Source organism: Balaenoptera acutorostrata, chromosome 1 (assembly GCF_949987535.1).
Source record: "Balaenoptera acutorostrata chromosome 1, mBalAcu1.1, whole genome shotgun sequence".
NCBI lineage: Eukaryota > Metazoa > Chordata > Mammalia > Artiodactyla > Balaenopteridae > Balaenoptera > Balaenoptera acutorostrata.
In genome coordinates, this window is record NC_080064.1 from 29493529 (window position 1) to 29519623 (window position 26095).

At 42.6% G+C, this 26095-nt stretch overlaps 1 protein-coding gene across 6 annotated transcripts in view; it reads left to right on the plus strand.

The window, feature by feature from the left end:
- Nucleotides 1–25848, plus strand: part of THRAP3 (thyroid hormone receptor associated protein 3) — a 73077-nt gene extending 47229 nt beyond the window's left edge. For all 6 annotated transcript variants that reach the window (XM_007182522.3, XM_007182525.3, XM_007182526.3 and 3 more), the window contains 10 exons: nucleotides 5472–5639; nucleotides 9980–10885; nucleotides 12423–13136; nucleotides 14081–14253; nucleotides 14992–15103; nucleotides 16500–16584; nucleotides 18706–18893; nucleotides 21668–21863; nucleotides 22334–22477; nucleotides 24251–25848. In XM_007182522.3, coding sequence (XP_007182584.1) covers nucleotides 5503–5639; nucleotides 9980–10885; nucleotides 12423–13136; nucleotides 14081–14253; nucleotides 14992–15103; nucleotides 16500–16584; nucleotides 18706–18893; nucleotides 21668–21863; nucleotides 22334–22477; nucleotides 24251–24472 — 2877 coding nt within the window. In that variant the 5' untranslated portion in view covers nucleotides 5472–5502 and the 3' untranslated portion in view covers nucleotides 24473–25848. The remainder of the gene's footprint in view (nucleotides 1–5471; nucleotides 5640–9979; nucleotides 10886–12422; nucleotides 13137–14080; nucleotides 14254–14991; nucleotides 15104–16499; nucleotides 16585–18705; nucleotides 18894–21667; nucleotides 21864–22333; nucleotides 22478–24250) is intronic.
- Nucleotides 25849–26095: the final 247 nt, after the last annotated feature.

A 26095-nucleotide genomic window follows, 5' to 3' on the forward strand; every position in this document is an offset into this window, starting at 1 on the left:
TATGAAAGAAACAGTAACATCTTACTGGAACATCTTTGGAAGATCCAAACGAACTTTTTGGCCAACCCAGTAGCTTGACCATTTAGGGCTGCCAAGGTTGGAGCCCCAGGGCAGCCCATTGAGAAGCTGTATTTGGCACTACTTAGTTTTAGGAACTCAGTCTCCTGCCAAATGTAACCTATCCACAGCGTTCCAAACATGGGGCAAACAGTATTAAATTTAACTACCGAAGTGTTCCTTCTGGTGAATTCAGCAAGACACCTACCATGTGCCAAGCACAATGCTGGTGTAGTCACTAGGGACACTAAGAAGAAACTTAATCTGGAGTGAGAAGGGGAGAGGAGTAATCGAATTCTTTCTTACCTTTGAGAGTCTTTGATTTAGAGAAGCTTGCTTTGGCCCTCGCTGCCAATATTATTCTTGTTGCTTGGAGTTGAAAAATAAGATCTGGATTTTTAATGACATAAAAGCCATGTAATTATATACCTTAAGGCCTTTGTTTGCTTTTAAGTTAAAATGTATCTGCTCTTCCAAGGACAAGTGGCTTGGTGGAGAAGGCTTGGGCTTTAAAAAGGGTGGTGGGTCTGGAAATTACCCTCTCGCGTGGCTCTGCAGAACAGTTTAAAGATGAACCCTTCCTCCAAGTGACAGAATTATACCTGAAACCATTTCAGAAGGCTGTTTGAAATTCTACACTTGGGTTTTAAATAAAAAGGGGGGAGGGTAGAACAACAGTGGTATAAATACAAGATGGAGGAGGAGGATATCTTGCAGCTGAAGAAGGGTTTATGAGAAAGGATTTGAGGGCCTAGTGACTCATCTCACTCTGAATCAACATGTGGTGTGGCTGCCAGAAAGAGAAATCTTAGGATGCATTAGTAGTGTCTAAATAGTTTTATAATAGGCCAAGTTTGGAGAATTACATTTAGTTCTGAGTATCCCAGTGAAGGAGGACAAACTGGAATTGATTCAGTGGCAAACAGGGTGATAATGTGGATATGAAACCATGCCATCTGAAGGATGTTGGAAAGTTGAGGGTATTTGGATCATACCAGCCCTTAACTAGGAGTTTAGGAACTGGATCCTATATTTCTGCCTGCTAACATGCTGAGTACTACTTGTTCAATAGGTGGATTCTTTTATATTGCTGGTGTGGGAACATGGCTATTTTATTCTGAATGAAACAGCATATCCAGGAAGAGTAGTCATTGCTGAAGAAACAAAACTTCCTTTGGGGGAAATTTTAATTTGAACAGAAACCAAACTTATGAAAGAAAAACCGGAACGAACTCTTTGGCCAACCCAATACTTGTAACATGTAAAATGTGCTAAGTTGATTTTCAAGGTGATATTTGTCTGTCGTACTTTCCATACTATTTTTAGAGCATGGACATGGAAGAAATGTTAGAAATGGGAAAAGCTATGTGTAAACACAATGAAGTTTTAAAGGTCTTCAAAGTAGAACTGAGAGTTGTTTTGAATGAATTTTGGTAATTTAATCAGATAGCTTTAGTTATGGTTGTCCCTACCTTACACTAAAATGTTTGTATAAAATGTTTATATACATGAAATCTGTTTATGTATATCAGGAGAAGAGACTTCTCAGTTTTTTGGACCTTTTCCTTTTTTTTTTTTTTCACACACACACACTGTATTTTATTTTTACAAGAGATAAATAGACTGACACCAAGCATTGTATATGGATGACCACAACAAAAGCAACAATGATTGCAATTACCAAACCTGAAACACACTCATACTATGTCATAATATTGACATTCCGTCCTGGACCTTTTCCTTTTTTGTGTGACTTGCTCTTTCATAGTCTTCAGGTGACAGCTTAAATGCCACCTCTGGACCATCCTATCTAAATAACTCACTACCACACTTCATAAATTTGCCAACATTATGCGCTCTTTGCCTTCTTCCTAGTACTTACCAGAATTTGAAATTACATTTTTGCTTGCTCACTTGGTTATTATCTATCTGTAACTCTAGATTATAAGCTCCATGGAGGCAAAGACCAAGTCTACTTTAATTTACCATTGTTTGTCCATTCTCTAGAGTTCTCTTGAATGAGTTAAGATATTCATTGATTTATTTCCAGCTCTGGTTTTGTATCATCCAAAGTTATTCCTCTTAACTCTCAGGGAATAGTGATGTTTTAAAATTAGTTTCAGTTCACATTAAAGAAGTTCTAGGAGTGAGGGTGGTGTCACAGTATTGTGACTCTTGAGTACATTTGTCAATTCTAGTAAATTTAATATAGGTAGAAGTGTTAAATTTGGCTCTATCTGTATTTTTAAAAAATACTTTGCCTTCTTTCTATTTGTTCATTTGGTTGTGTCGGGTCTTAGTTGCTACCAGTGGGCTCCTTGGTTGTGGCACGTGTACTCCTTAGTTGTGGCACATGTGCTCCTTAGTTGTGGCTTGCAGACTCCTTAGTTGTGGCATGCGAACTCTTAGTTGCGGCATGCATGTGGGATCTAGTTCCCTGACCAGGGATTGAACCCAGGCCTCCTGCATTGGGAGCGCGGAGTCTTAGCCACTGGACCACCAGGGAAGTCTCTCTATCTGTATTTAGATGACAACTTTTTCTTCCTCTTCATGAAAATTAGGTTCTTAATTTTCCAGTGACTTGAAGTTGAAATGAGTATTTCCTTTTCTACTGACTTGTTCTCCCTTCTCCTTTTTTCTTTTTCTTTTTCTTTTTTCCCTTTTTCCCGCCGGGCAGCACAGGCTTTCAGGATCTTAGTTTCCCGACCGGAGATTGAACTTGTGCCCCCCGGAGTGAAAGTGAGGACTCCGAACCACTGGACCACCAGGGAATTCCCTCCCCTTTTCTTTTAAAGTCTGATATTGTCCACCCATTGTGTAACTGATCTAAGAGGGTATTTATTTCTAGCCTTTTCTAGCCTAAGCTAAATTGAAGACTGGACAGAGAAGTTGCTAGGCAAAGATACCCCTAGACTTGTAACAGAAAAAAGCCATTTAGCAAGAATGAACCTAGAGAATCCCCAAATATGCTGAAGGCCAACCAGAAAAACAATGTATTTTCAGTATTCAGTTTCTGTAAATTGCTTATTTACACCTCCACCTCATATCTCCAAATAACTTATTCCTCTACCCTGGCTTTGTATAATGACACTACTTCCAAAAATTGGTTCCAAACTGAAACATCTTTGACCTTGCTAAAGCATGTAACAGTTTGATCCTTTTGGCAGGATCTAGACTGTAGGTCTTTGGTATCCTCATTTAGCAATCTCTTACTCATCACTGTTTGTCTCTGGCTTCCTAGCAATTTCTCATTCTTCTTCTAAATTTATGTCTCTGAGATTATGGTTATTTCCCTTATGAGCTGGAGCCAAAGCAGCTTCTTGGACTTCTTTGCCTTTCCAAAAGTTCTTAAAATTCAAATCTAAAACTTGAATATAGTAATTATAAACAGATACCACCTTTCAGTTTGTCTCTGTCTTGCCCTTTTTACCAGATCCTAAACTCAGTAGGAGTGGAGACTTGCATTCATTTATTCATCCCACAAGTCTCAGCATGCCTTCTGTGTGCCAGACACTGCTCTGGCGAGGCTGTATAATGGTAGTTAAGAGCACTGGTTTAGAGCCGGGTCACCTGGTTCAAATCCTAGCCCTGCCACTTAAAGCTGAGTGCCCTTGGGCAAGTTAGTTACCTTCTTTATGTCTCAGTATCCGCATCTGTAAAAAGGGATGTAATAATATCCTCCTTGAGGATAAGTTAATAAAAATACTGTTTAAGTGTTTGCTGTTCTGGGCATTGAGGATACAGTAGTAAATAAGAAAAATGAGATTTCTGCTGGTGGGAGCTTACATCCTACTTGGGTAGAGGAGGAAAAACAAAGTAAACAAGTACAAAGTAAACAAGTTTCAAGTACTGGATTGAGTGCTCCTAAGAAGAAAACAAGGTACTGGACTAGACCTTAGAGAATGACTGGGTGGCTGCTTTTGATTGGGTGGCCAGGGCAAACCTCTGGGGAGATAGCTTTTGAGTTGGGATCTGAATAACAAGAAAATCTGAGAGGTAGGGGAGGGTGAAATGTTCATTGATTATTGTTTTCCCTTCACAAGCCAGGCGCAACATTACATAAAAGAATCTTTTGTTAAGCAGTGAGGCAACGAGGTGTGATAGGATAAGTCCTGGATTTCTGGTCTGGTTTGGGTATTAACTAGCTTTCTGATCTTTGAAAAAAAAGGAAAAAACAATTTTGTTTCTTTCATGGGAAAATGACCCTGAAAGAAGGTTGACTCTTGAAGCTAGTGATGGGCTAGAAGAAAGTAGAGGTTCTTCTCCTTATAAATTACTTTAGTCCTATGTTTATGGATTAATATCCTGTATTTTGGGACTTCTCTGGTGGTGCAGTGGTTAAGAATCTGCCTGCCAATGCAGGGGGCGTGGGTTCGAGCCCTGGTCCAGGAAGATCCCACATGCTGCAGAGCAGCTAAGCCTGTGCGCCACGACTTCTGAGCCTGCGCTCTAGAGCCCGCGAGCCACAACTACTGAAGCACGTGCGCCTAGAGCACGTGCTCCGCAACAAGAGAAGCCACTGCAATGAGAAGCCCGCGCACTGCAACAAAGAGTAGCCCCTGCTCGCCACAACTAGAGAAAGCCAGTGCGCAGCAACAAAGACCCAACGCAGCCAAAAAAAAAATCCTGTATTTTACAGGATGTAGTACATCCTGTTGTGGTGTTACAATATTTGAGAATATTCTGTCACACTTTTTTTTTTGAGCACAAATAAACAGATTTTAATTCTTTGATAAGATAAATAATATACATAGGTACTTGGTAATACTGATAAAAAAGAAGATAAAAGTTAGAAAAATACAAAATGGAAAGATATAACTATAGATGTAATGAGCAGATGTATGATTATAATTATAGGTGTAATACATAATTGTAAGTGTAAAGGAGATTACAGAATCTCTCACACTTTAAACCTGTTCCTTTGAAGTAAATATTAAGGATCTGCCTCATGGATTCAGGGTCCAGGAAGTAGGGAAATGGTAAGATGTGCCACATACTCTATAACCAAGATGTCATTGCATAGAGTTTCTTCTGTGAGGACTGGGAAGCCTGTCTCAGGTCATCTCAGTACTTTTATTAACAGTTAACTTAGTTTGCAAAACTTGTCTGCTTATTGAGAAAAGACTGTGTGCCCCAGGTTATCATTAGCTCTCCTCATTTTTGTCTGTGTTTCATGGTGTCCCCCAGTTAGAGTTACAGGTCAGGTTTTCCATTTGCTGCTGTGGGTTGGTATGTTCGGAATTGTACTGCTTAGAAATGCCCCTTGGTAAAAGGGCAAAGAGTGTTTTGTTTTGTTTGGTTTTAACAGTCATTTCATCTTTTTTGTTTGTTTCTAAGTGTCCATAGAAGTTCAAGGGACTCACTCATTTGCAAAGAGGCTCACTCATTTGTTTGATTCTATTTTCTTACATTAGGTGTAATTGAAAAGCGACCCTCTCTTCAGAGATGTCAAAAACAAACAAATCTAAGTCTGGATCTCGCTCTTCTCGATCAAGATCTGCATCAAGATCTCGTTCTCGTTCGTTTTCGAAGTCTCGGTCCAGAAGTCGGTCTGTCTCTCGTTCAAGGAAACGCAGGCTGAGGTAAGGGGGTGTGATTGTATAATGAGGTAATCATTGATCGGTCAGTATAGGTCTCTGAAGATCTTTTGTTAGACCCTTTCTGTGAGTGTCAGATGGAGGTGCGGGGTTGGCTTGAGGTGGCGTGTTGGGCTGTAAGATATTCCAGGTCTCTTCAAATGTTACAAATCCAAATCAACTTTGATTGCCATGCTGTTGGCCTAATTCCTTTTCTTTCCTGCCAGCACATACTGTTTTTCATCCACTGTGGAAGAAAGAGCATTTTATTTTTATTTAAGCTACTTGCTTCAAATCTCTACACCTGATTATTTTTCACTGAGGTATTTTTGGAGGCTTGGACCAAGGTTTATTTGCATCATCAGCAAAGAAAGGATAGCTAAGAGGATTAATAGTATGATCAACATTGCAAGGAAAAGAAACCTTAACTCACTAAAATAATTAAACCTTAGAAAACTTAATCAGGAGTCCTTTGTATATATATACCTGATATGCCAACTACTAACAAGCTGCATCTATTTAGTAAAACACATCTTGCAACTGCCTAAAAATCACTATTGTAGACATCACTTTGCCTTAGTAAATGTGCAAATAATTCTTTTTAATTTATTGCCAGTATTCTTTAATTTAGTCAGTTTCTACACCTTTAGTTGGATTATTTCCTGTTTCAGCTATGTCTTGGAATATAATGCCAAACTTCCGGCATCTTTCCTCTTTTGTTGTGTTATGAGTTCGGTTTTTCATTCTTTAAAACTTTCTTTTGTGAGTAGATAAGAACCTGTTAGTAAATATAAGTTTCTGTATGTGTATTAGAGAAATATTGATGTATCTAAATGTTTAAATACCAAAAGGGGATCTTTGTACAATTTCATTCTTTTTGTCAGAGCTGCAGTAGGCAAGGAGACAATTTCTCAGTTTTACCACTTGGCGCCCCTGCTGATTATTTTAGATGAGTATCTAGAGCCCTTCTCTTAAATGAATTATGCAGTTTAAAATAAACTCAGGAATAGTTGTTATTAATCTTTATTCTTGATGGTTTCCATAGTCCTACTTCTAAAAGAGTCTATAAACAAATGGTTGGTAGGCTTCCCCCCCCACCCCCACCCTCCCAACAAGAATAAGTTAATGCTTTTTTTAAAATACATTTATTTATTTTTATTTATTTATTATTTTTGGCTGTGTTGGGTCTTCGTTGCTGTGTGCGGGCTTTCTCTGGTTGCAGCGAGCAGGGGCTACTCTTCATTGCGGTGCACGGGCTTCTCATTGCGGTGGCTTCTCTTGTTGCGCAGCACAGGCTCTAGGCGTGCGGGCTTCAGTAGTTGTGGCATGTGGGCTCGGTAGTTGTGGCGCGCAGGCTCTAGAGCGCAGGCTCAGTAGTTGTGGCGCACGGGCTTAGTTGCTCCACGGCATGTGGGATCTTCCCGGGCCAGGGCTTGAACCTGCGTCCCCTGCATTGGCAGGTGGATTCTTAACCACTGTGCCACCCAAGAATAAGTTAATTCTTAAATGGAATCTGTGAGAAGCCTGTCTGAAAATTAATTTCAGAGCAGAGATTGAACAAAAAATAGGTGTGCATAAATGTTAATGACTTCCATATAGTGTAGAACAGGAAGTTATAAACTTTGAGTCTCTCACTCAAAAGAAACACTCCATTTTTTTTTTTTTCTTTTTTAAGATAACATTACACCTTGAGGGTAACCAATCCTAACTTTATTTTTCTCTCCCATGTTTCTTGGGCACACATTTTTATACCAAACTTTGTTTGAGGCCTGTGCTAGATAAAGTCTCTCTGTTGCCCAATTGTGTCAGGGTCTGTATGTAAGTAAAATTCTGTTTTATCTTCTCAAACCCCACCCCCACCCCCCAAAAATGAGGGAAAGTCCACTAAATACATCTACCTCAGGAAGTTGCTATCAAGGCCATAGGACCGAGCAGAGACCCTTAGTAAACTCCCACCTTGCGCCCAGAGTCTTTTGATCTGGTTTGCTTAAATCTCAGTTTCAGCTAATTTGGTTCTTTAAAACTTAATCTAGTAAATGGAAACTAAATAATTGGTTCAAAAAGAAGAGGCTGTACAACCAAAACAGAGAGAAAATTGAACTGACATAACCCAAATTGAAAAGTGTTAACCAGCTCTGAAGTATTTGTGATAGCTGGAGTTCTGGGCGGATCTGTCTGGACAGATTGCTTCTCCTTATTCTACAGATCATTTGGCATGGTCATCAACTTGGCAAATGAGGGAAAGATATCTTACACAGGCAATATGTGCTGGGGTAGGTCTAGAGCCACTCCATGTGCTGTCCTAATACCTGGAAGATTATTTTGGAGGAATATCTCCACTAGAAAACATGTTTTTATATTTGATTCTAGTCTGACTTCTCTGTTTTTTAGAAACAGATAAATTTGCCACTGGATGTTCAATTTTTAATTCTGGCTTATCTGTTTCATGATTTTTTTCTTTTGTTTTCCCTCTCCTACAAGGGAAGTATACTGTCCAGAGAGTTTGAGAAACCATGCCTTTAAATTAACTTAACTGCTGAGTTCTACAGAATTGGAGAAAATTGGTTGTTTCCTTGTATTTCTCAGACTGTTGTATCCTTTTAAGTGACTTCTCAAATAAATTTGCAATCTGCAGAGACTCATATTCCTGCATCTGTGCAGTGACTGCGGGTTTTGGATGCAGTATGCCGCAGGGCCCTCACTAGTAATTGGTGACAGAAGCAGCAGTAGCCTCTGAGGATGGGAACATGAATTAAACCCTCCTTAGTGCTGGTGGTGCATCACCTCCCTCAAGTACAGCCATTAAATTGGGTCATATTGAGTTTCATAGCTGCATCTGCCTCTCCCTTCTTTCTTATATTGTTACTATTTTTGAATGAAAAGTGTGAACGGTAAGTTTGTTTTTTTAAATTGTACTTAAATAGCAACCATTAACAACCATCAGTATGCTGCATCTTCACTAGTTCCTGTTGTTCTTGGGGTAGATAAAGAACCTGAGCATGGTGGGTAGTAAGTAGTGGGAAACCAATCCCACTTTATCTTCTAAGTGTAAGTTTCTTTCTAAAAATAACATTCTGTTTAGTTGTTAAAACCTGTCACATTTGCATCTGTTTCCAGTTAGGTCTGATATGAGAAGCCCTGCTTATGAACTGAAGGGTTTTTATTCTATATGTAAAGAAAATATTTTTGGAGTTTTCTAGTAATTTTACGTATTTCTAGTTAACTACTTAGGAGTAGTGACTAATTAATGCTCTGTATCATACTTGACACGACAAGTGGTATCAAAGAACCCCACTGGATTTTCTACACCAACAAATACAGTTTTTGGCTTTTTGATGGAAACAAAGCTCCCTGTCATTGACAAACCTGGCATTTGTGAACATGTAATTTTTACAGAGTTAGGTTACTGTTGAATCCCCACGGGTCTGGAAATGTACCTTTGCTAAATTAGAGTTCTGTATTGTTAAGAAGAACACAACACTAGGCTTTAGGTTGATTAAAGATGTGCAAGTGTGGGGCTGTTTTTGTAGTTCCTCTTTGCTACCCTCTTGTGTGTTTCGGTGTCTTATGGTCAGATGGTGCCCTCTTGTGGCACCTGGGTAAGACCTTGTAGTTCAGCCACAGAAACTTGACCTTCTAGATAATGAGACCATTTCCAGATTCCCAGTTTAAAAAAAAACAACAATATTTATATGCTTTGCTGATCTGATTTCAGTTAAAATTCTTTCAAGCTTTGAACAGATGAGTTCTCTAAGTCCCTATTTAAGTATTCTTTGGTTTAGACCTGTTGTAACTTTTTTTTTTACAACCCCAAGTCTCAGTGGAAGCTGAGAAATTAGCCCTGCACAGACAAAGAGAGGTGGAAAGGATGGGGAGTAAGCAGTGTGGGGCCAGAGGATCTGAATAGTTACCTGTCTGGGTACCACAGCATGCAGGGATCACTTCCAGTGACCCAGGGACCTACCTGTAAAATCCTCTGTGCCTGTGAAACTCTAAGTAATTAGTATACTATATTAAAATGGTGTTTGTTTAGTTTACTACATTAAGAACATTTTTATATTCTCTCAGTCACTGTAGAAATACATCCCCATTTAGAATGTGCTACAGTATTAATGAAGCATCTCACTGTCTCATTTGTTAAAGTGATTCTTTATTTTTGTACTTAATGTGGCCATAAGAGTAGAATTAAATGTTTAAGTTTGTACCTTTCGTTTGAAAACAACTGAAATTAATTAATTATGATACATAAGAAGAGGGATTTACCTCTTTGTTGGCAGGTTTTTCTTGAGTAAAAATGCTTGTGTCAAAAATTCAAACATTTCTTCCCTCCCCTGCCCCTCTTTCAGTTCTAGGTCTCGTTCCAGATCATATTCTCCAGCTCATAACAGAGAGAGAAATCACCCAAGAGTATATCAGAACCGGGATTTCCGAGGTCACAACAGAGGCTATAGAAGGCCCTATTATTTCCGTGGGCGCAACAGAGGCTTTTATCCATGGGGCCAGTACAACCGAGGAGGCTATGGAAACTACCGCTCAAATTGGCAGAATTACCGGCAAGCATACAGTCCTCGTCGGGGCCGTTCCCGATCCCGGTCCCCAAAGAGAAGGTCCCCTTCACCAAGGTCCAGGAGCCATTCTAGAAACTCCGATAAGTCTTCCTCTGACAGGTCAAGGCGTTCCTCATCCTCTCGTTCTTCCTCCAACCACAGCCGAGTTGAATCTTCTAAGCGCAAGTCTGCAAAGGAGAAAAAGTCTTCTTCCAAGGATAGCCGGCCGTCTCAGGCTGCCGGGGATAACCAGGGAGATGAGGCCAAGGAGCAGCCGTTCTCTGGAGGCACCTCTCAAGACACAAAAGCGTCTGAGAGCTCAAAGCCGTGGCCAGATGCCACCACATACAGTGCTGGTTCTGCATCACGGGCCTCAGCCGTGTCTGAGCTGAGTCCTCGGGAACGAAGCCCGGCTCTCAAAAGCCCCCTCCAGTCTGTGGTGGTGAGGAGACGGTCACCTCGTCCTAGCCCTGTGCCCAAACCTAGCCCTCCACTTTCCAGCACATCCCAGATGGGCTCAACTCTGCAGAGTGGTGCTGGGTACCAGGCTGGGACACACCAAGGTCAGTTTGACCATGGCTCGGGGTCCTTGAGTCCATCCAAAAAGAGCCCCATGGGTAAGAGTCCACCGGCCACTGGCTCCACATATGGCTCATCTCAGAAAGAGGAGGCTGCTGCTCCAGGCGGAGCAGCCTATACAAAGAGGCAAGTGTCTTGTTTCCCCTGTCTGCTTGTTTTTATCTCACCAGGTGGCAGCTTAGTTGTAATGTGATCTGTAGAGCTCTGATTAATGGTAATAAGGTAATCCCATTTCCTCAACTTTTCATTTAGCAAACTTTAAAGCATCACCCAAGGAAACCTTTAGCTTAACTCTAGTTTTCCTGCCTTCCTGAATTTGTATTGCAGCATAAAGTTTCTTTAGACTACTCTGCAGTGATGTTTTCACATTTAAAGTTTGCCTTGGATTCTACCAGTATAAGCTAGAGAACAGTAGAGATTTGTGGATCAGCCATCAAAAAATGTGGTCTTTACCAAAATGAATGGCTGTTGGAGCTGTTAGACCCTCTAGGACCCACCATCTCCTGTGATCGATCTGCATCAGTCCATCATGGTGAAGAGCTGCACCCTCCCGCCCTCACACCCTCCAGTTGAGGAGACTGGGCAGAATGGGAAAGTCCAAGGCTTAGTCCAGGAAGACCTTGTTTTAAAATCACAAAGTGGGTGTATGTCCCAGTAGAAGCCAACCAGGCTGTGTGTTAGGAGAAGACATAACAGTGTCTCTGTCTTTCTACCCTGGGGGACACGGTGAGTTGGAACTGGAATCTTTTTTATGTGGTTGGATGGATTGGGGTGGCAGAGACATAACAGGGAATTTGTATTGGGACCAGGTTGTTAAGAGGGCCTTACAGAGCAGGTGGTTCCCCTCCTGCCCCCACCTTTTCCTTTTATTAGTATATTCTTTGCTGCCCTGCTGTCCTTTGGTTCTTTTTTGCCATATTAATGCAACTGTAACATGATCAGGCTTTTTCCATTCATGGTACAAATGAGACGTTCAGAATCTGTACTGTGCAGCTTTCAGTAAGTCTGCTTTGAAATACAAGTTTTGTTCCTTGCCAGGACTGTGAATCTCATTAGAACACTTGGGCATGAGCTCTGCTTTTCCATAAGAATGAGTAGGATGATTTTTGCCCCGTCCCCCAATTAACATGTATTCTGTTTTTATTTGTGTTTGCAGTATATTTCATACTTAGGTCTTCTAGGTGACTTGAAGCAAATTTGAAGTCTCTTTTGAGACTTGTATTTCCAAATGTGAGTTGTATAAAAGCAGAACAGTCCAAGGTTGAACATTCTATGTTAACTTTGCTGAAAGCAGATTTTAAGTGACTGAGTGAAGGTTGGATAAGACCTTAAATTTTTTTTTTCCTAGACCACTTACAGGTAAGTAGGTTTTTGTTTTTCAGTATCCTAAAAATTGCCTTTGCTATTTTCTTTTTGTTTTTGTAATACACAACTCCGTAGACCATATAGTTTTCTCTTAAATGCCAAGTTCATAGATCTGTGAAGAGCAGTTTTTTAGAAATTAATAGAAAGTAACCAAGACTCCTTTCGTAACACTGGAATCCACAAGACATGCTTGTTAGAGAAGCAAAAACCTAAGACCGTACGCACATGGTGCTAGTTTATTTTAGATCAAGTTGCTTAAGAAGCCTCTTGTGTGTCTCCCTTGTGTTTTCATAACTAGGTATCTAGATGAGCAGAAGACAGAGAATGGAAAGGATAAGGAACAGAAACAAACAAATACTGATAAAGAGAAAATGAAAGAGAAAGGGAGCTTCTCTGATGCGGGCTTGGGTGATACAAAAATGAAATCTGATCCATTTGCTCCCAAAACTGATACTGAGAAGCCTTTTCGGGGTAGCCAGTCTCCTAAAAGGTATAAGCTCCGAGATGACTTTGAGAAGAAGATGGCTGACTTCCACAAGGAGGAGATGGATGATCAAGATAAAGACAAAGCTAAAGGAAGGAAGGAATCTGAGTTTGATGATGAACCCAAATTCATGTCGAAAGTTGTAGCAGGTGCAAACAAAAACCAGGATGAGGAAAAGTCAGGCAAATGGGAGGGCCTGATGTACGCACCTCCAGGGAAGGAAAAGCAAAGAAAAACGGAGGAGTTGGAGGAGGAGTCTTTCTCAGAGAGATCCAAAAAGGAGGATCGGGGAGGACCCAAGAGAACCGAAAGTGGGCACAGGGGATTTGTGCCTGAAAAAAATTTCCGAGTGACTGCTTACAAAGCAGTCCAGGAGAAAAGCTCATCACCTCCCCCGAGAAAGACCTCTGAGAGCCGAGAGAAGCTAGGAGCCAAAGGAGACTTTTCCACGGGGAAGTCTTCCTTTTCCATTACTCGAGAGGCCCAGGTCAATGTCCGGATGGACTCTTTTGATGAGGACCTTGCAAGGTGAGCTGCAGTCCAGCTTGACCCTCAGGGCTTTAGTAGCCTAACCTCTCTCCCTGAGGTCATTCTGGAACGAGGACAGGCCCCTCATGTATTTCCCCGCTGTCTCATTTTCAGTGTGGATACCCTCGTGTCTCTCTGTTTTCAGTGGAGAAGTGTGCATCACTGAGCAGTTATATGTTGGGGGCAGTATCATAGCAGTGATGAAGCATCTTTTTAGGCTATAGTGACTGGCCTTTTTGATGCTGGGTCCCCTCTGCTTCTCTCTTGCACTCTATTCATCACATTGTAAGCCCCCCCGCCGGCCCCATTCCACCCTCGTCATGTTGCCTTCCTTAATGTGCTTGAGATGTCTTTTGCCTGTGGAGCCATGCAGGATCCATTTTTCCATTCTTAGCTAAGTCACGATATCTATTATTGCAGGCCTTCATGAAATAATGTAACAGTTTTAAAGTTGGGGCTGGGGGCAGGAGAACTTCAGGAAAGAGTGATGAGGCCCAGGCTGCTTTTTACCTGGTGTAAAAACTGGCAAAGCCAGTTGGAAGTCTCCTGAACAGCATTCTAGCCACATCCCACTCTTGCTGCATTGTGTTGCTTCACTGAGTGGCCCTGGATGGCCAAACTAGTTGGTCTTTTAAAACACCTTCCTGTTTGTCATCTGTTAAAACCAGCAGAGACCCCCAGAACAGAATCACTGAGGTTTAATGCTTCATCCTATCCATTTGTTCCTACTAGATTCCAATGGGGAAGAGGGAAGAGAGAGATCTTGGATGCCTTTTTCCATAGTTATGGTGCATTGAGGTTACTTTTTACTTTGGTAGGAATTAAAAAAGGAACTTTACAGATAAATTTAACTCTTTTAAAGCACGCTTTTCATTTTTAGGATTTAAATGTTCTGACTTTCTGTGTATCTTGTTACATTGGGCCTCCCTGTGTTTCTTTTTCAGACCCAGTGGCTTACTGGCTCAGGAACGAAAGCTTTGTCGGGATCTAGTTCATAGCAACAAAAAGGAACAGGAATTTCGATCCATTTTCCAGCACATACAGTCAGCTCAGTCTCAGCGGAGCCCTTCAGAACTGTTTGCCCAGCATATAGTGACCATCGTTCACCATGTTAAAGGTGAGTCCAGACCCCAGCCTGCTCAGGCTCCCTTTCCACGTGCTTAACTTCCTCTCTAACAAGCAGAAGGATGAGTGGGGGCATGAGAGGGAGTCTGTCAGGGATCTTTATCTCATTGATAGGGGCCTTTGAAGCTAGGGGCTAGCTTGAAGGAAATTTCTTCCAGGGAGAAGTTTCCATTTTTTAATTACAGAGCTGAACATTATGAAATGCTAGTGGTAACCTGTGATCATGAGAATAGGTAAAATCCTTCATGTGAAGGTTTAAATTGCTTGAAAAGGAGGTATGAAAGTTGGCTTTCCCAGCCCCTCTGTCTTTTCCTGTCTAGTAGGTAGAGCCCTCTGGAGGCTTCTTGTAGATCTTGGGATATGGATATCTTCCCCACATTATTTTGCCATCTCCTGGGCAAATGGAGGTGGACAGGCTGGGGAATGTGATGTAGAAGCTGGGTTTGGGCCAGTTACAGGTTCCATCTGAAATTGGAACTCAAGCAGGAGCTGGTGCTCTGAATCAAAGGATAGTAAGCTCTAGCTTCTCTCTTTGTATCCATGTCCTACAGTGGAAATCAGACATTGGATTTTGTCTGAACCAGCCATTTTTCCTTCTTCTTTCTAATATGTTTTTTATATGGACTTGACTACTTTAGTCACATCTCTGTGGTTGCAGGTCCAAGCACACGAGTTGAATGTTGGGTGTGCCTTTGATAGCCTGATATGTTTTTCTTTTGACTCCCCACAGAGCATCACTTTGGGTCCTCGGGAATGACATTGCATGAACGCTTTACTAAATACCTAAAGAGAGGAAGCGAGCAGGAGGCAGCTAAAAACAAGAAAAGCCCAGAGATTCACAGGTGAGGACCTCAGCCTTACACTAGAGGCGATCATAAAAGTCTGCTCATCAGATAATAAACTCGTCTTGTTTTTGCAACTTGTTAGTTGCATTATCAGCAGAATTTAAGGTAACGCCCTCCAGACTCTAGGATAGTGGTGGTTTGTAGTGGAAAGGGTATGCTTTGATGACTATAAGTTTCTCACTTTGGGCCTGAGGAAAACAGCCCTTTTGGTATAAATGAACCCTTGTATTGGGAGCTGGCAGACAGTAACCCAAGATCACTGTGAGCTTTCTTTACATAGAGTAGATGTTGTTTCTTTAAGCAACCCATGTATTTCATATATTAGTCCTTCCTTTGGAAGAATTTGCAGCAGGTGGGGCTGGAGGTGGGAGAGCTTATAGGATTATGTCAAAGTGTTTTAAAAGCCCAGAGGTTTAAACATTCGGTTGTGGGAGTCTGTTCATTCAGCAAATAGGGACTTTGTCTAAAAACAAAGTTGGTCTTTAATTATTTAATAGTCAGCTCTTGAACCTTTGCAGTAGGTAGGAGGACGATGTTTGCACAACAGTCTTGGATTTAGGGTCTTTTGGGATTTATGTCATGCCAGGCAGTTGTTTCTCACTTAGACCTCATCCTATTGGTGAATAATGGGCCATTATATTTTATTTTATTGTATTTATTTTTAAAGATTAAATTTTATTTTTTTGGCTGCGTTGGGTCTTCATTGCTGCGCGCGGGCTTTCTCTACTTGTGGCGAGCGGGCGCTACTCTTCACTTCAGTGCGCAGGCTTCTCCTTGCAGTGGTTTCTCTTGTTGTGGAGCACGGACTCTAAGCATGCGGGCTTCAGTAGTTGTGGCTCATGGGCTCTAAGCACACAGGCTTCAGTAGTTGTGGCTCATGGGCTCTAGAGCGCAGGCTCAGTAGTTGTGGCGCATGGGCTTAGTTGCTTCGTGGCATCTTCCCGGACCAGGGATCGAACCCGTGTCCCCTGCATTGGCAGGTGGATTCTTATCCACTGCGCCACCAGGGAAGTCCCAAGGGCCATTATATTTTAATTCCCAAGATGAAAACTGCTTTTTGAAGTTAGCAGGGCATAGATAATCTTGATGTGAATTTGAAATTATAGGCACGGCTGTAGGTGAGTCTGTTTTCCTGGCTGTAATGGTACTGGGTGGAATAAGATGTTTTTTCTGTTTAAGTTTGGAAAGTTGGGAGAGAGTGTGTGTGTGTGTATGTGTTGTGCATGCACACACGCGCATGCACATCTATGGGGGAGAGAGTGTAAGTATATAAGCAAACAACATAAGTGTAATAAAAAGGAATGCCTATGATTTGCACCACTCTACTTAGACGAACTGAGGTGCTATATTCACACTATGGAATGTTAAACAATTTTTGTGTTTTCAATTTTAGGAGGATAGACATTTCCCCCAGTACATTCAGAAAACATGGTTTGGCTCATGACGAAATGAAAAGTCCCCGGGAACCTGGCTACAAGGTGAACTGTTGCTTTGATCAGTAATTCCAACAAAATGAGTGCGTTGGGCATGAACTTGACAGAAATGTGTTTGTTTAAATTACTCTCTACTTAAGTTTGTGTTTTTCTTTTAAGGATGGGCATAATTCTAAAAATGAACTACAAAGGGTTAATTTTTATTAAATGTATCAACAACCTTTGTGAAGTGGTTAGAATATGGTAAATGACCCCAAAGTCTATTGAGGTGAGCTTGAGAAAAAAAAGAGAGGAGTTTTGGAACAAGTGCCCATGATGAGAGAAGAAACTTTTTGTGATATTTTTCTGCTTGTAAGTATTATCAAATCAACTATATACATGCACTATTTCCAACCATGATTTCAAAAAGACATGCATGTCAGAGAAGAGTGAAATATTCATATCTTAACTTAGTAGACTGTTTTAAGCAGCTAGTCCAGATTTTTTTCTAACATTGTACCATATCTATCATCTGTCGATTACTGTTACTTTAAAGCTAAACATTGCTTTGATAGCCCAGCTACATTTGTAATGATGTGCACGTAAACACTGTTATTAAGAGGTTAAAGCTTGTGTGCAGTCTTTTACTATGAGGTACTAGATTTGGGTTCTTAAAAATCTTAGTATTTCTTGACCACCATTCCCATATAGAGTTGTAACTTAAAATTAGAGATGGCTCTTCCGATGCTGCTGAAACCTTTTCTAAAAATAGTAATTTTCAAGTTTTCCAAGTAAATTTGTCTTATTGGTTGAATGTAATGAGAGGCACTCTTGCACAATCTCTCTTCTCTCCCATCCCCCTTTTCTTTTTCTCCAAGTACCCACCGGCTTGGCACTAACCATGTGAAATGCAAGGTTTTGAAACATCAGAAGAGATTCTGTCCTCTCTGTCCCACATAGCCTACTCATTAGAGGTGCTGTGGGCACTGCCTAAGGGAGCTGCAGCTGCGTTTTTCTTCTCTTTTTGTCTTTGGAGGGTACAGAGGCCCCATTCCATCTGTCAAAAGAAAACCATGTGATAAACCAACTTACTACCTACCACTCCTGTTAATTAAATTATTTCAACAAAAAGCTTAGTTGTTTGTATAAGTAAAATGTTAATGCTAAGTGAACTACTCATCGCTTCCTCTTTTTAGGGAGTTTTTTGTTGCGGTTTTTTTTTTTTGGCTGCACTGTGTAGCTTGTGGGATCTTAGTTCCTGGACCCAGGGATTGAACCTGGGCCCTCAGCAGTGAAAGCATGGAGTCTTAACCACTAGACCTCCAGGGAAGTCCCTAGGGAGGTTTTACTTCCGTGAGACAAATCTTAGTGTATAATGTGCCTGAAACCACATTGCACCTCTGCTCACTGAGATTCTAAAGAGCTGTCGAAAGCCCTTGGCATGATAGTTTGGGGTAGAAGGCTGCTGTTGTTGCTGGGCTCATGCTGTATCTGCAACATACATACCCTGATAGGTTACACTTCCTAGAAAGTTAGCAAAAAAGGTTTTCTTTTTCTCTTTTCTTCTTCCCTTCCTCCCTCCCTTCCTTTTTTTAAAATAAACTTTGACTTGGTATTGCCACATTATGAATTCATTATGGTTTTTGATATGCCTTTTCTAGCGAAATTTAATACAACTAAACATTTTGGAAGGCTGCTTGAGTCTCCCGTTGTCTGTCATTGGACTCAGTACTGAGAGAGAATTCCAAGTAGAGGATAGGCCCAGGGCAGCTGCCACAGTGTAGGTAGGGGAAGATAACAGCATTTCCATTCTTGGTGGTGACTAAGCCTGAGCCAGCCTAACCAACACCTTCCAGAGTTGATTTTGGCCTTCTCAACTTGTCGGCTAGCCAGAGTCTTTACTGGGCCACAGAGGGAAACAGCAAAGTGAGGTGCGTGTACGTGTGTGTATAGCATATGCAGAAGGTCGTCATCATTATTTTAGAGAACTGGTTTGGGCTCTGTAGGGATCCTCATGAAGCGACTTCTGTGGAACATCCTGTATCCCTCCCGAGCTTGGGCGAGGTGCCTCACATTCCCAGTGCTTCCTCTGCACCACTCCATTGGAGTAGAAGCCACAGTTTGTGGGGTGGTTGAGTTGGTAGCCCTGAATCCCCAAAACCTTAATTTTGATTTCTCTTTTGGCAGGCTGAGGGAAAATACAAAGATGATCCTGTTGATCTCCGCCTTGATATTGAACGTCGTAAAAAACATAAAGAGAGAGATCTTAAACGAGGTAAATCAAGAGAATCAGTGGATTCCCGAGACTCAAGCCACTCGAGGGAAAGATCAGCTGAGAAAACAGAGAAAACTCATAAAGGATCAAAGAAGCAGAAGTACGTAAGCCCCTGTCTGTCACCTCATTCAGACTCCTGAGTGGATTTCTTTGTCTGCCCACCATTAGGCTATATGACAGACCCTCCAAGTCAGAGAACTTGGGGTTAGGAACGATGGCCACTTGTACAGTTTCTTTTTTTTAACTGTCAATTAAGGTCCCTAAATTGAAAATAGAACTTTAGCATGAAAGTAGGCATGATCCTTGTCTAAAGGAGACCACCTGGGAGATGGGCAGTTAATTTGGCTCTAGGGACAGTGTGGAAAATCATAGGGGAATTCCTTTTGCATTTGTTTTGGCCACATTCTTTGACATGCCCTTTCTCATCACAAATCTTCTTGGGAAGGTTATGTTTTAGAAATGGCTCAAAGTTGTTGTCAGGTAATAATACTGTTTGGTCAGAGAAACAGGGTGGAACTAGATAGGACAAGATTGTTGATCTTAAATGCCTTTTAAACTGGTTTCAGAGACACTTCCAAGAGAGGTGTTACAAATATTCTTTAAACAAAGGTAAGCATTGTTGAACTTCATAAGGCAGCATTTATGCCAAGGTTTTGTCTCTGTTTACATTTTTGAATGTTCCATGACTTTTCAATCATGTCTCGTTAAAGGTAGCACAATTGAAACCCCACACCTTCCTGTAAGAACCTACACCAGTTCTGTGTTTCTGAACTTTAGCTGGCAAGCACTTTCATATCCATTTTCTGGTAACAGTCCTTTGAGATAAGTTGGACAGTTAGTAGCTACCTGTTTTGCCCATTTGAAAGATAAAGAAGTAAGCTCAGAACGATTTGTCTAAGATCACACGGTAACAACTGACATCAAAACTCAGATCTTCTGTTCCACTTTGTCTACCCTTCCACTCAGTTACTTACACATTATGAGCCTTAGCAGCTTTCAGGGCTGCCCACAGATAAAAATCTGATAATCCTCAACAGGGAATCTAGGTGGGGGTATAGTAGTCTTCAACACTGTCACTGGTGGAAAGGGAGCAGAAAGAACCCCTCAAGCATTTCAGGGTTGGACTTGGATGACTGATCCTGATTTCTTTCCCTGGGACACATGCCTCTACCCCTGACTTGTTGTGTAACCTTGACCAAGTCTCTTGCAACCGTAGTATTTTGTGACTGGGGAAAGAAGAAAAATGATAATTATGTCACTTTTCATTGTATATCACACTTCAGTTTAGAAGAACTTTTTCTCATATGACTGAAGAATGGCTCACCCAAGATCACACAACTAATAAACGGCAGTGTTGGGACTCAAATATGGGGCTTTCTGGAGTCTTATGTTTGAAAACCTTTTGAAATGACACTGATTTCTAGGAGTCAAACATTTGAGTTATAAGAATCCTATGACAATAACTTAGATTTCCCCCTTTTTAAGAGTAAATGCTAGAAGGCGCTAGTAGGATTCAAACATGTAAGTCTTTGATCTTCTCGAATGTTTGGGAGTGGGCTGGGGGGTTGCAAGGTACTTTCCATAGTGGAGAAGGGCAGTGATCGGTTACTGACACAGGCTGGCTTCTCCCTGTAAGTCCTCCTCTACTCCTGGGAGCCAGCCTTTCTGCCACCTTAGACGTGGTTGGTGCCCTTCTCCAGCACCACATGGCAGGACTGGCCCCGACCTCTAGTACACAGACCGTGACTCATCATATTAGTCTGATTTACCCTAGTCTGTAATTTCCTCCACATGAAGGGAAGGATGGGAAATAACTCTGGGAAGAGTTCGACAGATCCTATGCTTAATAATAAAAGCTGTTTGAGCTCACTGGAAAGTGGGAGGTGGTTTGTGGAGTAGTGGTATAATTAGTCGGAGCCAGGTTTGAATCCAGGTCTACTCAGCTCTGTCACCTGAACTTCCTATCTATAAAATGAGGGAAATAGTACTGAATGATCATAATTGCCATTTACTATATGCCTGCTGTGTCAGTGTAGAGTTTTGGGGGTTTTTTTTTTAAACATTGTTTCCTTTTTTTTTTTTTTTTTAACTTTTTGGGTTTATTTATTTATTTATTTATCCATCTATGGCTGTGTTGGGTCTTCGTTTCTGTGCGAGGGCTTTCTCTAGTTGCGGCAAGTGGGGGCCACTCTTCATCGCGGTGCGCGGGCCTCTCTTGTTGCGGAGCACAGGCTCCAGACGCGCAGGCTCAGTAATTGTGGCTCACGGGCCTAGTTGCTCCGCGGCATGTGGGATCTTCCCAGACCAGGGCTCGAACCCGTGTCCCCTGCATTGGCAGGCAGATTCTCAACCACTGCGCCACCAGGGAAGCCCCCAGTGTAGAGTTTTTAAGCACATTGTTTTTTCAGTCTTTAGAGCACTGTCCCAAGACAGGTAGTGTTCTTCTTACGAGAAATAAAACTAATGTAAAGCCGAAACAGATGGTAATATATAAAGCCTGTCCTGGTACCAGATACTCCGTGACTTTCAATACAGTGTTAGGGTCCTTCTGCCTTTCTGATTCGTGCACGTGTATTAGACTGAGCTGCCAGAGACCACAGACTATCTTTTGTTCCTCCTGTGTATGTCCCATGTTCATCACAGGCTCGGACATAGATGTGTCACTCAGCATGACTGACAGAATTGGGAGGAAGCTCCCCAGGTTCCCTGGGTGTGTATGTTGGGGGTGAGTTCGTTTTTCAGGTTACTAGCCTTCAGTGTTTTCATCACAGACACACTCCTGATTGCCCTGATTGTGCTGCTTATCCATGAGCCCCCAGCCAAAGGCTGTACCCTAGAGGCTTACTGATCTCCCTGCCTCTTCTGTTTTCAAAGGAAGCACCGGAGAGCACGAGACCGGTCCAGGTCATCATCCTCTTCCTCCCAGTCATCCCACTCCTACAAAGCGGAAGAGTACACTGAAGAGACCGAGGAGAGAGAGGAGAGTACCACGGGCTTTGACAAATCAAGACTGGGGACCAAAGACTTCGTGGGTCCAAGTGACAGAGGAGGCAGAGCTCGAGGGACCTTTGTAAGACCCTGCCCCCTCTCCCTTTCTCTAAGCCCTTACTCCCACCAATTCTAATTATGTTCTTATCAGAATACTTAGTTTGTGGCCCTTGATACAAGTAATTCAGTCTAAAGACCCTAGAATCTGTGGTTTCCCAATCCCCAGGCTTTCTATTTTTAGTGTTTTTGTTTGTTTTTTTCCTGTTCATAATCACTTAGCCAGAAAGTCTCTTAGGGCTTCTCTTCCGAACTTCCTCACTTGTCTTGACTCCTGTTGTATGTAGGGAGGCCCTTATGCCGTTTTGTCCTCTGTCTAGACTGTACACTTGAGATGAATGGAAAGGGAATGACTAGAAACCAGTTGACCAGCATATTGACTGGAGGACAGTTGTCTGTTTTGTGCCAGAAAAGTGTTTGAATAGAAGGCAAGGAATTGTTTTTCTCCATTCCTTACATGGCCCCTTTGTTCCTTTCCCCCGTTTATTGCCACAGCAATTTCGAGCCAGAGGAAGAGGCTGGGGCAGAGGCAACTACTCTGGTAACAACAGCAGCAGCAGCAACAACGATTTTCAGAAGAGAAACCGGGAGGAGGAATGGGACCCCGAGTACACACCCAAAAGCAAGAAGTATTACTTGGTATGTGTCTGGGGACAACCAGGAAGGGCCAGGGGGCCTTTGGCACACACAGTAGCTGATACCGAGGCCTTAATTGGTCTTTCCAGAACTGTGATTAAATATGTGTGCAGGCGCTGCACTGGGTACATGCGTACTTGTGGGATGGCGTAGTGCTGGCAAGATGAGTTTTCTCTAGAGAGGTAGTCCAGATCTAAGACGTTTATGGATTCCAGGGTAAGCGGGAAAGGTTGCTCTTGCCTTTTTAGTCTGTGAAATTGTTTTACTGCTCACCCACCCTAACCTAAGCCTCCCTCCAGCCTTTATGCAAGGGATAGAACCATAACCTTCCCCTGAGGCTGCAGTTCCACCCTATTGCTCTCCAGCACAAGATTGACAGGAAAGACAGCTCAGGATCTCTTTTTGAGGAAGGGGACCTGCCTCCAAAATGAAACACTACTGGGGCTTCTCTCTTCTAAGCTGTTGGTCGTTGTCAGGCACCAGGCACCATCTGAGCCTCTCTGCCTCTCAGGTTAGGGCTCTTCTAAGCTGAATTACCTGGCCAGTGAGAGAGCTCTTTTGGCTTTGCTCAACAGCAGGCTCAGATCCAAGCAGATGTGACTCTTGAGTGTTGTGACCAAGGTCAACTTGCAGCTGAGTCTCTTCAATCACCCCTGAGGACTGGCATGGAAACAGGAAGCTAGGAAACAGGTTGCTGTGTAAATCACTGTGCATAGCCAACTTCACTTTTCTAGGGCTGCTGGTAGCTACTTTGGGACTCCTAGAGGACCCTTGAACCTATATCTAGGGAAATGTTGCCTGGGCCCAGAATAGGTACTGGAGTGGGGCTGCTTAAGGGAAGGATTAAAGGCCACACAAAGCCCCTTTCCCTACCCCATCTGTCCCCTGAAGGAGCATTGCCAGCCTGATACATTTAGGCTAGTGAATAAGCAGCTGGCCCTTTAGCTGAGCTAACCCCTCAGGGGCCTAAGGCACTACTTGTGTGGGTGGAGGGTTTAGACTCTTTGAAGCCATGGGGCTGATGAGGTAACAGTGACTTTTCAAAATGCTTTGTCAGTCGTTCTTTTTCATTGGATCCCTTCTTCTCTTCTCATGTGATCATCAGACCAGGGATTGTTTGAGTTGTAGGTTTTGTTTTTTCTACTCTGCCACACTGCCTCCTTGCATAAAACTAAAGAGGGGAGGGATACAAGACAGGAGGCTGGGTTCTGGTCCTGCCTTTGCCAATAACTGGTCTGAGACCATGAGCAGATCATTTTCCCTTGGTCTCACGGCCTGTTCTTGGCTGAGGGGTAGGGTTGGGGAGAGCTAGAGTCCCAACTATGTGTGTGTTCTGTGTTGCTTCATCTCTTAGCTTCCTGACAACTCAGATCATAGTTTCACATTTAGGGGTGATTTGCTTTCTCAAACCCACCCTTTGAGAGACAGTGTTCTAAATAATATGGAGTTACTTAAAGTTCCTCTGCCTGTTTTCCCATTTGTGTAGTGGAGGGTGATAATGATAGGGTAGGGTAGATGTGAGGATTAAATGAGATAATGCAGGAAAAGGTCTTTGAAGATTTTATCATCATCATCATTATTATAATGCCTAAACTACTGCCTTAGAATTCAAGGAACCCAACTGAATATTCTCTTAGATCTGAATCAGTAGCATTTTTAGAGTGGGGGACAGGGCATAGGTTCGTTTGAGAAAGTCACATTTGGGTGGGTTCAGAGGAGAGGGTTCTGGCTGCTCTTGTTCACTCTGGCATTGATGGCAGTCTTCTTTCCTTTCAGCACGATGACCGTGAAGGTGAAGGCAGTGAGAAGTGGGTGAGCCGGGGCCGGGGCCGGGGAGCCTTTCCTCGGGGTCGGGGCCGGTTCATGTTCCGGAAATCCAGCACCAGCCCCAAATGGGCCCACGACAAGTTCAGTGGGGAGGAAGGGGAGATCGAAGACGACGAGAGTGGGACAGAGAACCGAGAAGAGAAGGACAATTTACAGCCTACAGCTGAGTAGAGGCCACCTTGATGGGAGCCCCTGCCCAAGGGAGAGAGGCGCTGGGAAGATGGCTGGTGAGGAGCTAAACAGAGGAGCTTCGAGAAGATTCTGAAAATCCCACCCCTACCCCCCACCAGCCATGCAGAACTCCTACTACAGCCGAAAGCATCCCTGGCGCTGTGTCCCGCTGGACAGAGGCAGCCGGCTGTGGGGCCTGGGGTCAGGCCCAGCTCTTGAGCAGAACACACCACGTTGGGCTTTAGCTGTGTGGTTCTCATTTGTTGCTGTGTGGGGTGGGGCTGGGGTAGGGAGGGCAGAGCGATACTTGGATTTTGGTTTGTTCCCTATTAGAAACCAACAGTTTTATTCTTCATTTCATTTCATTTGGAGCTAAGAGGACTAATCTAATTTGATGATTTTCGATCTCTTCTCCCTTATCCTGATTTTAAAAGCCCCCCCCCCTTTTTTTTTAGGCATATATAGTAACATTAGCGGAAAGATTTAATTTGGGCAACTTTGATTCTTAAAAAGAGAAAACAAAGCATGTGAATAAACATTGAAGTGTTCACCTCAGTTTGGGACCAAACTGCTTGGATCTTTGTAAAAGTTGGTTTTGTATGTCGAGGAGGAGTTCAAGGCCTTTCTGACCACCTTGTGTTCCCCTTTTCTGCGCAGCCATGTATCACATGGTGTTGCTCCTAACCACACCCCATGTGCGCACCTCCCCTCCCCCCCAATATTTTCTGATTTCTTCTGGGCTGGGCTTCCCCTTCTCCACCAGCAGCTCCAGTATCCCAAACTTCCTAGTCCTGCTGATCCTCTCAGCAACAGGGGTGGAAACTGGATGTGGCAGTTTCTGGTCTGTTTTCTAAGAAACTTCTGACTTCTATTATCTTTACAAATATAAGATGAGAAAATAATTTTTTCAATATTTTTTATTAATCTTTTTATAAAATGAAAAGAAACTCCTATGATCGATTAAGGAAGGTGGTTATGGCTGGGTGGTTTGTGGGGGTTTTTTGTTTTGTTTTTTTCTTTTCCTTTTTCTTTCTTTTTATAACCTTAAGCTTTAAGTTGAAACATTCTCAGATGTTTGGGGGGAAAACATCCTCTTAAAATGGGTCCTTGTGCTTGCCTTCTGGGGAGGCGGTCCTGAGCAGGTGAATCATATGGCATTTATGCATATGTTATATGCGGACTGCACCCACCTCTTCCCCCCCCTCCAACCTTTGCCTCTTGGGTTGTTATGCTACTTTCCCCTTACTTTGCTACATTTCTATAGTTAAGTTGGTTTTACTTGAATGATTCATGTTTAGGGAAAAAAAAAATGAAAATACCCCTAAAATTTGTTTCAACTCCTCCTGCAAATAAAAAAATAAAGTGGCAGATGTAAATGGGCTCTGGTCATTGTCACCCTGAGTGTGTGTGTTGGGGGGGTGAGTGTCTCCCATAGCAGCTTCAGGGAACCTGAAAAACCAGGTGTCTGTGGGGGGCTGGGCCCAGACTGTTGCTCAGCTCCATCCTCTCCAGCCCCGCATTCAGTTGTTCTGGACCTCAGCCGATCCTGCGTTGGGTAATATAGCTCCTCTTTCCCTTTTCAGTGATTTTGCTTCATATCCTGTACCTTGGACACCCTAGGAG